This window comes from Mytilus trossulus, chromosome 2 (genome assembly GCF_036588685.1).
Source record: "Mytilus trossulus isolate FHL-02 chromosome 2, PNRI_Mtr1.1.1.hap1, whole genome shotgun sequence".
NCBI classification, from domain to species: domain Eukaryota; kingdom Metazoa; phylum Mollusca; class Bivalvia; order Mytilida; family Mytilidae; genus Mytilus; species Mytilus trossulus.
In genome coordinates this window covers 38,520,126-38,535,980 of record NC_086374.1, presented here as the reverse complement: position 1 = coordinate 38,535,980, position 15,855 = coordinate 38,520,126, and the positions used below count along the sequence as shown (strand labels likewise).

At 30.8% G+C, this 15,855-nt stretch overlaps 1 protein-coding gene across 1 annotated transcript in view; it reads left to right on the top strand.

The window, feature by feature from the left end:
- LOC134707164 (aspartyl aminopeptidase-like) overlaps nucleotides 1–13,834 on the top strand; it is a 31,438-nt gene extending 17,604 nt beyond the window's left edge. The window contains exons 4-15 of the mRNA XM_063566713.1: nucleotides 1,386–1,499; nucleotides 4,440–4,565; nucleotides 4,944–5,068; nucleotides 5,990–6,077; nucleotides 6,505–6,612; nucleotides 7,500–7,577; nucleotides 8,607–8,681; nucleotides 8,984–9,141; nucleotides 9,776–9,815; nucleotides 10,729–10,830; nucleotides 11,858–12,025; nucleotides 13,657–13,834. Coding sequence (XP_063422783.1) covers nucleotides 1,386–1,499; nucleotides 4,440–4,565; nucleotides 4,944–5,068; nucleotides 5,990–6,077; nucleotides 6,505–6,612; nucleotides 7,500–7,577; nucleotides 8,607–8,681; nucleotides 8,984–9,141; nucleotides 9,776–9,815; nucleotides 10,729–10,830; nucleotides 11,858–12,025; nucleotides 13,657–13,704 — 1,230 coding nt within the window. The 3' untranslated portion in view covers nucleotides 13,705–13,834. The remainder of the gene's footprint in view (nucleotides 1–1,385; nucleotides 1,500–4,439; nucleotides 4,566–4,943; nucleotides 5,069–5,989; nucleotides 6,078–6,504; nucleotides 6,613–7,499; nucleotides 7,578–8,606; nucleotides 8,682–8,983; nucleotides 9,142–9,775; nucleotides 9,816–10,728; nucleotides 10,831–11,857; nucleotides 12,026–13,656) is intronic.
- Nucleotides 13,835–15,855: the final 2,021 nt, after the last annotated feature.

Genomic DNA, 15,855 nt, shown 5'->3' with positions numbered 1-15,855 from the left:
CCACAAGAGACCAAAGTGACACATAAATGAACAGCTATATGTCACCGTACGACATGTTTCTTTACTTTGTTTGCTTGTTTCTTTAAACATGTTACTCGTACGATCACATATACATTGAGTACATTCTCAATGGCTTGCATTTCACAACTTTTGAGTAAGCGTTTCGTTTAAAGTGGGACTAAATATAAAAAAGAAGATGTGGTATGATTGCCAATGAGAAAACTATAAGCCTTGCACCACGGAGGTTTCACATTTAGATGTAGGTTTACACAATTTTAGAACAAAAACGAAATAATGAAGCTACATTTGTATTAGTAAAATTAAATCGCATTACTGATTTAAAGTTACTGTTAAAAATATGTATACTAATTATGTTTCTTTAAGATCCTGCCCCGAGCTGATTAACAATAGCAATCTGAATTTATTATACAAATTAATTACCACAACGACATTTTTTAAATAAAACATAACTATATATTGATTTCAATACAAATCTATATCAAATCTATCAAAATTGAAAAAAGTCCGGTTTTTGGTATTCAAAATTGGTGGTTTGACTGGTTAACCAACCGTTGACAACACTTTTTTTTATAGTATAACAAACACCATGGGTAATTATAGCATACACAGTTCTAGATAAAGTTTATAACAAACAAAACTATTTTATAGTATAACAAACACAGTTGTTTGTAAAAACTTTCTGAAACACTGGAGAAATATTAACCATATTAAAATTATTCTGGTATTTGCCAAGTTAAGAAAAAGTGCCAGGCAACATAAATTGAACATTACTAAAATATAACAAATTTTATACATTTTTTATGCCCCATATGATTTCCATTCTGTGCATCTGTTCGTTTGTTAATTTGTTGTTTGTTCGTTCATTCATCTGTTTGTCTGTCAGTCTGTCCCACTTTAGGTTGAAGTTTTTGTTCAAGGTAGTTTTTGATAAAGTTGAAGTCTATTCAGATTGAAACTTAATGCAAATGTTACCCATGATATGATCTTTCTAATTTTAATGCCAAATGAGAGTTTTGACCCTAATTTCAAGGTTTACTGAACATAGAAAATGAAAGTGCAAGTGGGGCATCCGTTTATTATGGACACATTCTTGTTTTGTACCTATTTTGATCCAAATCGCTTTTCTTTAAGAAATTATATTGGTATGAGTTGTCTCACTCATGATCCATTCATGATTGGCAGTTGTACCACATCTTCTTATTTATACTCAACAGTAGACAGGTGTCTATACAATTAATAAATTAAACAGAAAATATCACAGAGTAGCAGTCCATACCAAATTTCCATGTCAATACAATTACAGTATGACATTTTATTTGTAAATTTCAATAAAGCAAAACTTTTTAACATGATTTAATTTTCAGTATTTCCTGACCAGAAATCAATCCACCATAATTGCCTTTGCTGTTGGAGGAAATTTCAAACCAGGAAATGGGTTTAGTATTGTTGGGGCTCATACAGATAGTCCTTGTCTAAAGGTTTGTATAAATTAGATTTTAATGTAAACCAGGAAATGGGTTTAGTATTGTTGGGGCGCATACAGATAGTCCTTGTCTGAAGGTTTGTATAAATTAGATTTAAATGTAAACCAGGAAATGGGTTTAGTATTGTTGGGGCTCATACAGATAGTCCTTGTCTAAAGGTTTGTATAAATTAGATTTAAATGTAAACCAGGAAATGGGTTTAGTATTGTTGGGGCTCATACAGATAGTCTTTGTCTAAAGGTTTGTATAAATTAGATTTAAATGTAAACCAGGAAATGGGTTTAGTATTGTTGGGGCTCATACAGATAGTCCTTGCCTAATGGAAATTTGTATAAATTAGATTTTAATGTAGTAATAGAACTTGTACAGATAAATGTTACAACTAGTTTATCATACATTTATGTTTAGAACTTTTAGTTTTGCTGCACACATTTTGTGTGTGATAGTGAGTTGAGTGTGTTATTTCTTTTAAACAATGTCTGCTTTACTTAAACTTCATTTTATGATGAGTGTGTTGTAATTCTCTCTGTGTAAGACAGGAAAAAACAGGACTAAAAGTAACAGCTGAAAGTCACAGGACAAAAAAAAAACACAATTCAGTTTTCAAGATTATTTTTTAAAACATTTTTATAATTTTCTTAGAACTTCAGATTCATTACTCAACAACTCCCTCTTTACCGAACACTCGCACATTATTTTACACATGACATGACATTAAAGTTGAACATTTTCTGCACATTTTTCTCAGGAACTTCATTACAAGGATTTCTGAAATTTGGTTTCAGTGTTTATTTGAATCATTTATACCGTGTGATACGTTTTCTGATAAATCACTCAAAATATTTCTGTTTACTGGCAGATTTGGACAGGGATATCATGAGTGAGCAGTAGCTCACATTTTCACATGTTTTGTGATAAAATTATGTGTGGTACATTTTTGTACATGTATATGAAGTTGACATGATTGGCATGACTCATTTAACATATACAAAGTTCTTCTCTCTTTATGCTTTTTTTATACGACCGTCGTCGTATATTGCTATCACGTTGGCGTCGTCGTCGTCGTCGTCGTCGTTGTCGTCGCCCGAAAACTTTTAGTTTTCGCACTCTAACTTTAGTAAAAGTGAATAGAAATCTATGAAATTTTAACACATGGTTTATGACCACAAAAGGAAGGTTGGTATTGATTTTGGGAGTTTAGGTCCCAACGTTTTAGGAATTAGGGGCCAAAAAGGGCCCAAATAAGCATTTTCTTGGTTTTCGCACTATAAATCAAATTTTAATTTTTGTAAATATGTTCAGATTTAAAATTCCCCCCCTAGTACATTGTAGTATGTGCCTTCTTCTAATCTTCGACATATTGTAGTTAAGAAGTATAATGTAGATGTAGAAAAGTAATTTCACATACAGTACAGATAAACAGTTCTAAGGTTGTAAAGTCCACTCTTTTTATACGACCGCAAAATTTGAAAAAAATTTCGTTGGATATTGCTATCACGTTGGCGTTGTTGGCGTCGTCGGTGGCGGCGTCGTCCGGGTCGTCGTCGTTGCCCGAATTCTTTTAGTTTTCTCACTCTTACTTTAGTAAAAGTTAATAGAAATCTATGAAATTTTGACACAAGGTTTATGACCACAAAAGAAAGGTTGGGATTGATTTTTGGAGTTTTGGTTTCAACAGTTTAGGAATAAGGGGCCAAAAAAGGGCCTAAATAAGCATTATTCTTGGTTTTCGCACAATAACTTTAGTTTAAGTAAATAGAAATCAATGAAATTTAAACACAATGTTTATGACCACAAAAGGAAGGTTGGTATTGATTTTGGGAGTTTAGGTCCCAACAGAATAAGGGGCCCAAAGGGTCCAAAATTAAACTTTGTTTGATTTCATCAAAAATTGAATAATTGGGGTTCTTTGATATGCTGAATCTAACTGTGTATGTAGATTCTTAACTTTTGGTCCTGTTTTCAAATTTGTCTACATTAAGGTCCAAAGGGTCCAAACTTAAACTTAGTTTGATTTTGACAAAAAATGAATCGGTTGGGTTCTTTGATATGCTGAATCCAAACATGTACTTAGATTTTTGATTATGGGCCCAGTTTTTAAGTTGGTCCAAATCAGGATCTAAAATTATTATATTAAGTATTGTGCAATAGCAAGTCTTTTCAATTGCACAGTATTGCGCAATGGCAAGAAATATCTAATTGCACAATATTGTGAAATAGCAAGATTTTTTTTTAATTGGAGTTATCTTTCTTTGTCCAGAATCAACTTAAATCTTTGTTATATACAATATACAATGTATATTCAATTTTTACTACCAACTGATAAATTAAAATAATCTTTACCATTCAGCGATAACAAGCAGTTTTTTTTACATCTTAATATTTTATGATGTATTTAAATGAGTAGTTATTGTTGCAAACTCCATTAGAAATTTTAATTGAGATTAGTTTTGGAATAAGGGAAAGGGGGATGTGATTAAAAAAATTGGGTTCAATTTTTCTCATTTGAAATTTCATAAATAAAAAGAAAATTTCTTCAAACGTTTTTTGGAGAGGATTAATATTCAACAGCATAGTGAATTGCTCTATTAGAGAAAACAAAAATTTTAAGTTCATTAGAACACATTCATTCTGTGTCAGAAACCTATGCTGTGTCAACTATTTAATCACAATCCAAATTTAGAGCTGAATCCAGCTTGAATGCTGTGTCCATACTTGCCCCAACCGTTCAGGGTTCAACCTCTGCTTTGTATAAAGCTACGCCCTGCAGAGCATCTGGTTTATGTATGAATTAAACAATTGTGTAGTTTTTACTTTAACATTATTCTTACCTTTAAACAAGGTATGCAGAACTTATGCCATTATGATTACATCTTCAGATATTTGAAAGTATAATCTTTAACATATAGTGTTGGTGTCTTTTTTGAATGATAGGTAAAACCTAAATCTAAGACCAACAAATCTGGTTATGCTATGGTCGGTGTGGAATGTTATGGAGGTGGTATTTGGCATACATGGTTTGACAGAGACCTGACTGTTGGAGGTAGAGTTCTAGTTAAGGTATGGACAGAGTTTCTTTATTTTAACCTATGATAAGCATTTTGATCATGAGTTAATAAGTGAGTGTAATTATCTGTTTAATTTTTTTTGTATGTATCAAAACTTGTAGTCTGATTCTTTATCCTCATATTTGGTTAACAGAACTTTTCATCAAGTGATTCTATTCTATTAAAAGTAAGGTATTGATCTGTTTAAATATAAGCTTGAAAATACAAACTTGTACCAAATATTTTCGATTCATTTTAAAAAATTCAAATTTGCACCAAGTATTTTCAATTTGTTAAAAAAATAATTGAATTTGATAATCTATCTACATTACTTTAAAAGGTCAATCTATTTCAGTTTGTTTTATTCTACAAATATTTTTTCTCTCTTCAGAACAATGGGAGTATAGAGCATCATTTGGTTCATATACAGAAACCTATACTTAGAGTACCACATATAGCTATTCATTTGATGAGAGACCATAATGAAAAGTTTGGACCAAACAAAGAGTCACAAGTGTATGTTTAGTTTATTATTTTTAAAGTCTTATTTTAGAATGAATTTTGGTCATCAGCACAAAATCTAAAGTTTAAATCTGTAATGTGTTGAGCAAATGTTTTCCTGTAATATAAATATGAGGTGATATGGTATTATTGCCAGTGAGACAACTACCCTACAGAGGTAGAATAAAGAGGTAGAAAGCAATTTTAGGCCACCATACAGCCTTCAACAATGAGAAAAACCCATACCGTATTGTTGGCTATAAAAGGCCATAGTTAAAGATTATTGTTGATCATCTCAACGAGATTTGTTTTCTCGCTTGAGCCGGTACAGTGATAGTGAGAAAAGCAATCGAGTTGAGATGACCAATGATAATCTGTTTATCGCTATTTTACCTATGATGACAATGTAAATTTAAAGTCAATTTTATTAGCTGTGTCATGTGCCTCCTTAGTTTCTAGCGATAATTTTCCATCTCACAAAAAAGATCAAAGGAAAAATGCAAAAAATAGCCATAAACATGTTTTATATGCATATTGAAAATGTATATCCCACTTTGTGTAAACATTAAAGATTTTTTTTTATTTTTATTTTAGCTGGAGGGGACTGATTTGTTTAGGTATTCTTATTTGCAGAAATCAGTATATATCCTTACTACCATATCAAAAATATTAGTATCATTATCATTTATGTAGATTTTCAAAATCAAACAATATTACTTAATCTTGGTCATTTTAGACTTTGTACCTTTTGTTTTGTTAGTAATTGTTCTACCTATATTGAATGCAAAGATATGTTGAGTACATGCCAATGAATCTGTAACCCAATGCTACATTATACTCTAATAAAGACACTACTTTACCTTAATTGAGTCAATATATCTTTTTTTTGTAAATTTTTATTGTGTTGTGACATCTTGTTATTTCTAATATTTGTAGATGTCCAGTACTGGCTACAACTGTACAGTTAGAGTTACAAGGTAACAAACAGGAAGATGACAAGAAACCTGAAGGGCAGGAAAAACAGGTAAATAATTATAGGGTGTGTAGACACATTTACCAAAAAAATTGCAAATTTTTAGGTATTAAAACTCAGTTTTTAGCAATATTATTAATCGAATATAGCTCCTGATAGCTTCAGCCTTAAAATTTTTGTAGAATGTTGATTTCCCTTCACCTTATGTTCATATTTCAAGAACAAATTCAGATTTTCCAGATGGTAAAATATAGCAATTTGTTTGTACCCTGCTTAATTATGGGTATTTACTAGCATTCAAATAGATGCTCCTCAAAGCATATCAAATACTTGTGTCTTTACCATTAAATTTGCAATTCAAATCAATGAAGAACATTTTTGCATCCAAGTCATATGAATCCACAACCCTTTTTTAGTTTTTAAAAGTTTTCTTTTTTTAAATTTTATTTCCCATTTATCTTTTTTTTTATTATTTCAGTGTGATAAACACCAGCCTGCCTTAGTAAAGCTTATATGTGATGAACTGAAAATTTCCCCTGACCAGATGATGGACTTTGAACTTTGTGTAGCAGATACTCAACCAGCTGTAAGTACAGGAAAGGGTTATTTTAATTGTGTGTGTGTGATCATACAGGAAGGCTAATTTCTCTATCACTGTTTACAAAAACAGTAAATAAACATTACTGTGATGCTATAAACAATATCTTAATAAAAGTGCTGGAAAAGGAAGACATTAACTAATCTTGGTGGTCTGTGGACCAACATTTAGAGAGTTATTTGGAATTATGATAATAATTTATTCAGCAAGCAAAAACAGGTTATTGGATTTACATAATAGACAATATACAGTATAGTATATCATTTATACACAAATTTTACTAATTTTAAATGAGAAAATTACTGGAGGATGAATAATAATAAAACTAGTCTTGTTTCACATTGTTAATTTTTGTTAAGAGTAAATGTCGGAAATCAGTCCTCCAGTTCCTATCAGAAGTCTTTAGAACACTTATTAATAAACTAATTGTCAGATCAAACATTTGTTAAACAAGCTATTTGGTGTTTCCACCTAATGTCAACCTATGGGTGTATTAAATACGATTTTATGGATGACAAAAGTACTAACTGGCAAACAAAACACATCAATGATCTTGAAACAGACACACTTGCCAGAAATGACCTTATCTGCAAGTTCATGACCTAAATGGTAGATTGAGATTTAGGTTTCTTTTTCGAAAATGGTTTCAGTCATTTCATTGAGATTTGAATTGCTATTTTTGACTTATTTTTACTCTAAGCAAATAATATTGCTTACACTTGTGGAAGGGCTCATGAAATTTACTTTCTAAAATTGCATGTTATTTTTATTGAATGATTTTTAATTTTATTTATTAAAAGCAATTGATACTTATGTTTTAGTTTCTTTTTGCCATTGTTTTTTTAATTCTTTATAATGTACTTTCCACTTTGCAGGCTATAGGTGGTGCATTGGATGAATTTATATTTGCTCCAAGACTTGACAATCTTCTTAATGCCTACACAGCAGTAGAGGTTTGTGAATTAGAAAAGCATGTCAGTTATTGGCAAAACACATTTGTTTAGCATTATATTAATTATAACCTGGTAAATTAGTCGTTTAATCCACATAAACTGTTGCTTATGTTTGAGGAGATTAAGAAAAGGCCCGACTAGATGCTGCTTTTAATTTTATCATATTGGACTAAAAATTTAATTGAAAGCACATGTTTACAATATTTCATTTATCCCAGTTTGATTAATAATGAAACTGGCATTGTACTCCTATAGTTAAAATTACATCCAGTATTAGTTCATTATTGTACCCCACACAACGAGTTGCGGAGGGTATAATGTTTTTGACCCGTCCGTCCGTCAGTCCATCCGTCAGTCTGCCCGTCAGTCCTGTTTCTTGTCATCGCAACTCCTCTCAAACCACACAACAGAATTTAACGAAACCTTTTCAGATAATAAGAACATACTATGAAGTTGTGCATATCGACAGGAAATTGCGGTTCAATTTTTTTTCTAGGAGTTACGCCTCTTTGAACTTACTTACTTTAATGTACTACTGCAACAGTTTGTCATCACAACTCCTCTGAAACCACACAACATAATTTCATGAAATGTTGTAGATAATATATATACTATATATATGTGCATATTGGCAGGAAATTATTATTCAATATTTTTTCTTTTACAATTTTTTTTCTAACACTTATTTAATTTCTACAATGACAATGTGGGGACGTGGGGTATGTGAGCGTGCTCACTAAGGTTCTTTAATTTTTTAAGCTCTTGTGGTTTATGACTTCTGATGCAACTTTCTCTGATTGTTGTTCTTCCTATCATCAGTTTTTGAAGGTCTTAATCACAGAGTGAATAACAAAAACCCTATAAAGTTTGATAGAAATGAACAATTCTCAGGAAAGTTGTAATTCATGAGGATATGGGCAGGAGACATCAATTATTCAATTATAGTATGACATAATTGGTGAAGTCTTTTTACAAACATTGTCATTTATTCCTAACAGTCAAATTTAAGATATTATTTGTTCATTCTAGGCATTGATAGAAACTGATGGTAGTTTAAAGTCAGATCCTAACATCAGACTGATATGTTTGTTTGATAATGAAGAGGTATGTATAATTGACTAAATAGAGGCTTTTCTTTGCAATTCTTATCTTGAATTATTATTAATGCTAGATGTGAAAAAGAAAAACTAAATTATAATTTATATCGTAAGTTTCATAACTGGCACATATGTAATTTTTAATACCCTTGCAAGAGTATTCATATTTGATAGCGCTATGTTAAAACCTTTTGCCAGAGACTAATTCTGCTATATCATAAACATTATAAACTGAAACAAATAGTTGTTATATTTAAATATGCATTCTTGCTCAATAAATAATTATGAGTAAGTCATTTTTTTTAACAGGTTGGATCCCAGAGTGCCCAAGGTGCAGCATCAACTTTACAGGAACTTGTATTACGTCGTCTGAGCAGTGGTGGCAGTCAGACAGCTTTTGAAGAAGCCATTCCTAAGTCCTATATGATTAGTGCCGATCAGGCTCATGCTGTTCACCCTAATTACTCGTAAGTTTACTAGAACACATTTATGTTAAGGGGCTAGTTGAAGCCCCCCTTTCGGTTGAAATTAGAGTTTTGACCAAAAGTTCACAGTTCACAGAACATCAAAAATTATAGTCTGAGTAGGGCATCTGTGTACTATAGACTCATTCTTGTTCATATCAAAATACTGTTTGTTTGAACCAAATAATTCTATACAAATCTCAGATCTGCACATTGCATAACACAGAAATTTAAGAACTGATTTGTTGTTATCAGCTGTTTTTTTGTTAATAAAATTTTCAACAAAATCCATAATTTCAATTCTGACCAAAGCCTGAATATTTTTATTTTCTCAGCATGTTGATATAGACTGAGCTGAAAGGTCTGTGATGAGTTGATAAAGGGTAATTCATCAGAGATGAAAGTAGAAATGTTTAGCACACAAGTGTAGTATTAATCAGATCTCCTTATAAATAGTAAAAAAAAGTTTTACACAGCAAAACTTTTTGTTATACCCAAACTGTTTTTATTCATGATATGTACCTGATACTTGACAAAAAGTTTCAACTTTATTGTGTCCTTAGTCTGTCATTGAGAAATCTGGTTATGATTTTGGCCTATTGTGAAGCTCTGTTGTAATTCACTTCTATTTTTACAGAGACAAACACGAAACTAATCACCAAGCAGCTCTTCACAAGGTTGGTATACAACCTTATCATTATAATGTACTGATGTGAATATTTTCAACTGGGTGAGTATCACAATAAAAAGAACATGCATTCTGATATCTGATGCACATGTATATATGAAGCTGTGTCTTAAATCGCAATAAATAATCTCTCTTTTGGTCATTTTATCATCAATGGTAATAATAAATACAGACAATAATTTCTGTATTAACTGTATCCTTATTTTCATGTATATTAACATTACTTGTCTTTATATTCATCTATAAGCCTGGTTTTCTGACGATCACAAATCTCCTGCATTTAGATATAATGAAACTTGGCAGAGTAGTCCCATACTTCTTGTAGTTGTTCACCTCTTACTTTGTATATGCACGAAGCAAAATATTGTACTTCCTTCACCTTGGGAGTATCAAAACATGAACTTTTCATTTCTGCAAATGGGTAACTTTTCATGTTCATAATTTGATTTGATTGTTTCACACTAAGCCTGCCTTCAAACATTGTAAATCATTTTGCAGTTATCTATTTCTTCTTCTTTACACTGCCACTTGGTCCAGACAAAAACCTCTATCTTGCTTGAGTTGGCATAGCAGAACTGAATTTAGATAACTTATATATTGAACACAAAAACTACTGCCCAAAGTTTTTAAATGGTCGCCGATTGTTTATTGATTTCTATTAAAAATTATAGAAAGAGCCAGAGAATTACAAACACTGGTCATTCCAGGTAAAAATATTTTAAAGGGGGAGTTTCTATACTCCTGGGTGTGTTTGGATCGACAAGCGGAAGATTTCTGGAACTTCAATGTTTGCACTGAAAACCTTATCAAAACAAGACGGTTAGCAGGTATGTTTCAGAGAATAGTATTAACATTATGTTATTGCTGAATCATTTGCTTTGATGGTTTTCATTTTATTACAGGGAATAGTATTAAAATTTAATTCCAACCAGAGGTATGCTACAACAGCTATAACTACTACTATACTTAGAGAGATTGCATTGAAATCTGGCTGTCCATTACAGGTATGTGCAAATGAAAAATATTATAAAGATTAACTTCTGTACAAATCATGTAGTGTTAACGAAACAATGTTTCACAAGGCTTGTAAACTGCATAAACCTAAAATCTGGAAAACATGCCACAAAGGTTAGCGTTAATATTACAAAGAAGGCAAAATATTTCCTTCTTCAAATTCATGCATTTTTTTTTTATTATTCAAAAGAAATTTAACAAGGGTTCTAAAGTAATCATTTGATTCCAAAATTATCTCAACATTTTACTGATTTACAAGGTAACATCTATGCATTATTATGTTCTACTTTTTTGTATGTTCTTTTTGCCAAGGCCAGAATAAGTGGTTGACAGCATAATTAAATACAATATAATTTGTAATTATTGATAAGTAATGATTGCTTGACTATTGAAAGTCATGACATTTCAAATTAAAAAAAAACCAAAAACTTGAATATGTTTTCTATGCTAAAATGGAACTTTGACAACCTCCCAGTGCAAGTGCAAGGGAAAAACTGTGATATACAAGGTTAAATAGTGTTAATTTATTGAGAAAGACAAACATTTTTATATAATTAGTTTCTTTTATTTGCACGTTAACATAAAAGTAAGTTACCAGTATACACTTTTTTCCACAGTATAATATATAGACAGAAAATGTGTAACAGCTATTGAAAGGTTTGATACATTGCAGAATATGATTGCAAGACAAAGGCTGCTTAGATAGAGAAGACATGTTTGTAATTCATACAACTGATTTGAATTATTCAATTTAAAGTGCATTCTGATACAATATACATCATATAACACAACAATTACAATTCACTTCAGCAGCAATAGTATACTAAATCAGCTAGTCTTTAGATGCTAATGAAACACTAACAATATTCATACAAGCATATAAACATACAAATATAATATAAACCATAAATTAATCTCTCTGAAATCTGAGTTGTTATAATTTGTTAACAGAAACAGAGTTATTATGATTTGATAAAAGAAACAAATTTATGTCATTGCACAATTATATTTTTACAGGATTTTGTTGTAAGAAATGACTCACCATGTGGATCTACAATTGGACCTATCATGTCAGCTAAACTAGGAATACCAACAATAGACATTGGTGCCCCACAACTAAGTATGCACTCTATAAGAGAGATGTGTTGTACTTCAAGTGTATCTCAGGCTATTTGTTTATATAAGGTAAGTACGAAGATTTTGTATTTAATCGTAAAAAAATAAATAACAAGGTATTGAATACATTTCACATTTCATATTTTATATTTCACAGTTGAATAAAACTTTCATGCCTTCCTCTCTTATCAGGTGACAGGTAGAAAATGTCATCAACCTAAATTGGACAGATCATCATTAGTTAATTAAAAAAATATCCTATATATATAGGTCTTGAATATGTGAATTTTTATGACAGAAATTTCAGTAGGATAATATTATAGTATTAATGTATGGACTTTTTCATATTGGCCTTGTAACATGCCCAAGGTATTTATAATGGCCAAGGATGGTTGTAATGGCCCTGAGGCAACGCCAAGGGCCATTACAACTGTCCGAGGCCATTATTAATATCAAGGGCATATTACAGGGCCAATATGAAAAAAGTCCATATATTGATACTTTTATTAACCAACTAATGCAACTTCATTCAAGAACAGTCTTCAAGTCTCGGATCCAAAATTATACAACTATTCACAAACTACAACAGGACCAATACAGAAAAAGCCCATTTTATAACATTTTTATTAAATGGTTTTAATTCTTCGATTAAACAAAGAGTCAGAAACTTACTGCGAAGAAGATACAGGAATTTCATAGCTAAAATTCAACTTGTCTTTTCGCATTCAATTTTGCATTTAATTTTGGTCAACATTGTGACTGTCAGATGTAATTTCTGATTTATCATCCAAGTACTTAATTTTACGCTATTAAAATTCATTTCATCTAGCAAATATAAAGTAGCTGGGAAGAATAAATCAGACAGTTTAACTATTCTTAAAGTCTGCATTCTGAGGATTGAACAACGGAAATGAAACAGTGATAATAATCGAAAGTCGTACTCGAAAAAGGCTGTGAAATATTTCCGTTTCAAGTCGTTACAAAACAATGAACATCATATTAACTTGTTTTTATGATATTAAGTTTAAAAGCAATTAAAAAAATGTCACACTTATTAAAAGAAATAAACGACATTTTGATTTAATAGATGTCCCGTTTCATAATGCATGACTGTGATTTCGTAATGCACAGGTGTGATTTAGTAATGCATGACTGAGATTTCGTAATGACTGGCTGTAGCAATTTTCCGTTCATAATGACCAGGTGTCGAAATTTTCCTTTTATAAAGCATGGGCATTCCTATACATATTGTAGTAAGTTAGTTAATAAAGGGTTATACAGGGCTAGCACCACAAATTACACAAACTTTTCGTTAGATCTGCAGATTTGCAGTAGCAAATTTCCTTCCATCAACAGTAATTTGAACCAATGGTTCTATGAGGTGGCAGCTCTGCCTATAGTGTGGCCATTGTCCTAAACTGTGCAGAGATAATTATTTCTTAAGCAATCATAACACTGTTAAAAGGGTGACCATCAGATGTAGGAAACTATTGTTTTGATTAAAACTCTTAAACAGATATATATTGATGTGTTTATGTGGGTATTTTATCTTGTTTTTTCCCCTAAAGCTCTGAACACTATACTATTATTTAGGTGATAGGATAGTCAAACTTAAAGATTATACAAGAATTTTTAAAAGTCAGTAAAAAAAAAAATGAGTGTTAATTCATTGTTTCATTAAATGCTTTTCAATTTTCTAGGGATTCTTTGAGAAATATCCAGAAGTCTTTTCTTCATTGAAGTTTTAGAAGATCATCAAGTGGACAATACTCATGGATTGAAATCCTGATAATATAGAGTAACCAGATCGAAGGACATATGTTATAGTGTGTTGATAATAATTTATTTTCAAATTCAAAATAAAAGTATTATATCATGTTTAATTAGTTCAGTGTATAATAAAAAATGCATATTCTTTGCTTATATCATATGAAGTAGAAGATTCTTCAGTTAATAATACTGTTATGTAAAAACATAAATGGAAGTAATCTAAGTTGATTGGCATGGAGGTTGTAGGAATAATGTCTGAGGACCCAAAACTTCATTTCATGGTAGATTCACAAAGTGCAAAGCTAGCATAGAGAATTATTAGATTATAATAGCTTAGGACTTTAAAAAGGACTTTTCGAAAAGGTTGTAATCTATTAAATGTTTTATACATATATTACCAGTTCTGTTTCAAATACTGACCAAACACTTAATAAGAGTTATATCCTTGAAAACACTGTTTTTCTTGTTAAATGAAAAACAATTCCTTTCCGAAATTGCTAGCTACTTCCTCAGGATGGTGCAAACTGTTTGGGTCAGAATGGTACAAAGACAATTTAAATGTAGTTTTGTCCCCTCTAATGGATAAAATAAATGTTAAGGTGCTATAACTCCTAAACTACATATGACTTCAGTATGCCAATATCTGTATAGGCAAAGAAAAAAGAAAAACAGAGTAAAATCTTATGCTCCTATGGTATTTAAGAATAAATCAAATGAACAGATTGAATATCTGTTATCAGTTTGTTTTCTTCTCAGAATTCCCATGTTTTGTTATATCCCTTGTCAAATACAGCCAATCTGTACGGAGCAATATCTATATTAATCATGAGGTCAATAAGGAAATTCTGCTGTGTTCTCTTGTTAAAACAATTTCAATTACATGAGTAAATACTCAAGTTGTGGTATTTCAATCAGGTAACCTTTTTGAAACTTTGATACTGAAATTCCTTATTTGGAGAACCATAATTGACATGTTGTCATTATTATGGGTCGGCATTATGATATGGGTTTGAGATTGTTACATGATTTTCTGCCTAGTATCTATTTTATTATTTTCTGCAGTATATAAAAATTACAGATTTTAAGTAAATTAATTGTGATAAATACATTTTTTATTAATTTTTATATAAGAAGAAGATGACAAAAATTTATAACAATGAATGTTTTATTATGAATTTATTTATGCGTGACCTATCTTTTGGGGTTTCTCAAACCAGGTTATTTTTAGAAATGTAAACAAGGTACCAAGTTCTTTCAACAACTCTTCGTAGAAACATGGGAAATGATTTATAGTTTGTGTTTTTTTCCCCCTCAAAACAGTTATTTTATATTCTATTTTGATTATTATATGTATACAGTTTTCATCATTTCAAAAATTAAGATACTTTTACTTTCAATGTAAACGATCTCAGGAGTTTTTATAGGTAATATGTTTCAGTAATTGAAAGTGATTTTCAAATCTGAAATATCTACTTGATGTTTGTTAATACTTTGCAATTCTACTGCAACCAACCAGATTGAAATGAGAACATTGCATCAAGGATTTGTCAGTTGTTACGAAGAGAATAATTTGCTATACTGTCTGAAGCTTTCTAATTTTAGTTGTAGATACATGAAGGCAACAGTAGTATACTGCTGTTCAAAACTCATAAATCCATGGACAAAAAACAAAATCGGGGTAACAAACTAAAACTGAGGGAAACACATTAAATATAAGAGGAGAAAAACGACACAGTTTTTTAGTCTGCTGTATAGCCAATGAAAATATGAAGGGATATGGAGTAAATGTACATGAGACAATATAAGGTGGCTCGGGTCTTTTCGAAATTTCTATAAGAAATGTAGTATTTTTTGTTATTTTATCCGTAACAGAAAGCGAATCAAATTGGTCGAAAAAAATAGGGGGTCATAGACCATTCAAAATTTTACTTTGAAACAGGTATGTAAAATGGACCATTTTTCAATAAAATGGTTGGGAAAATAGAGGTGTTGACTTATTTTTATCGGAATATAAAAAAAAACGTTCTTTGACACTTGGTCCAAAACTGTAAATTAATAAGCTGAAATATGGCTCAAAGAATGAGCCAATAAAAAACATAGGTCACCAATGAGGGAAAAAAATAATTTTG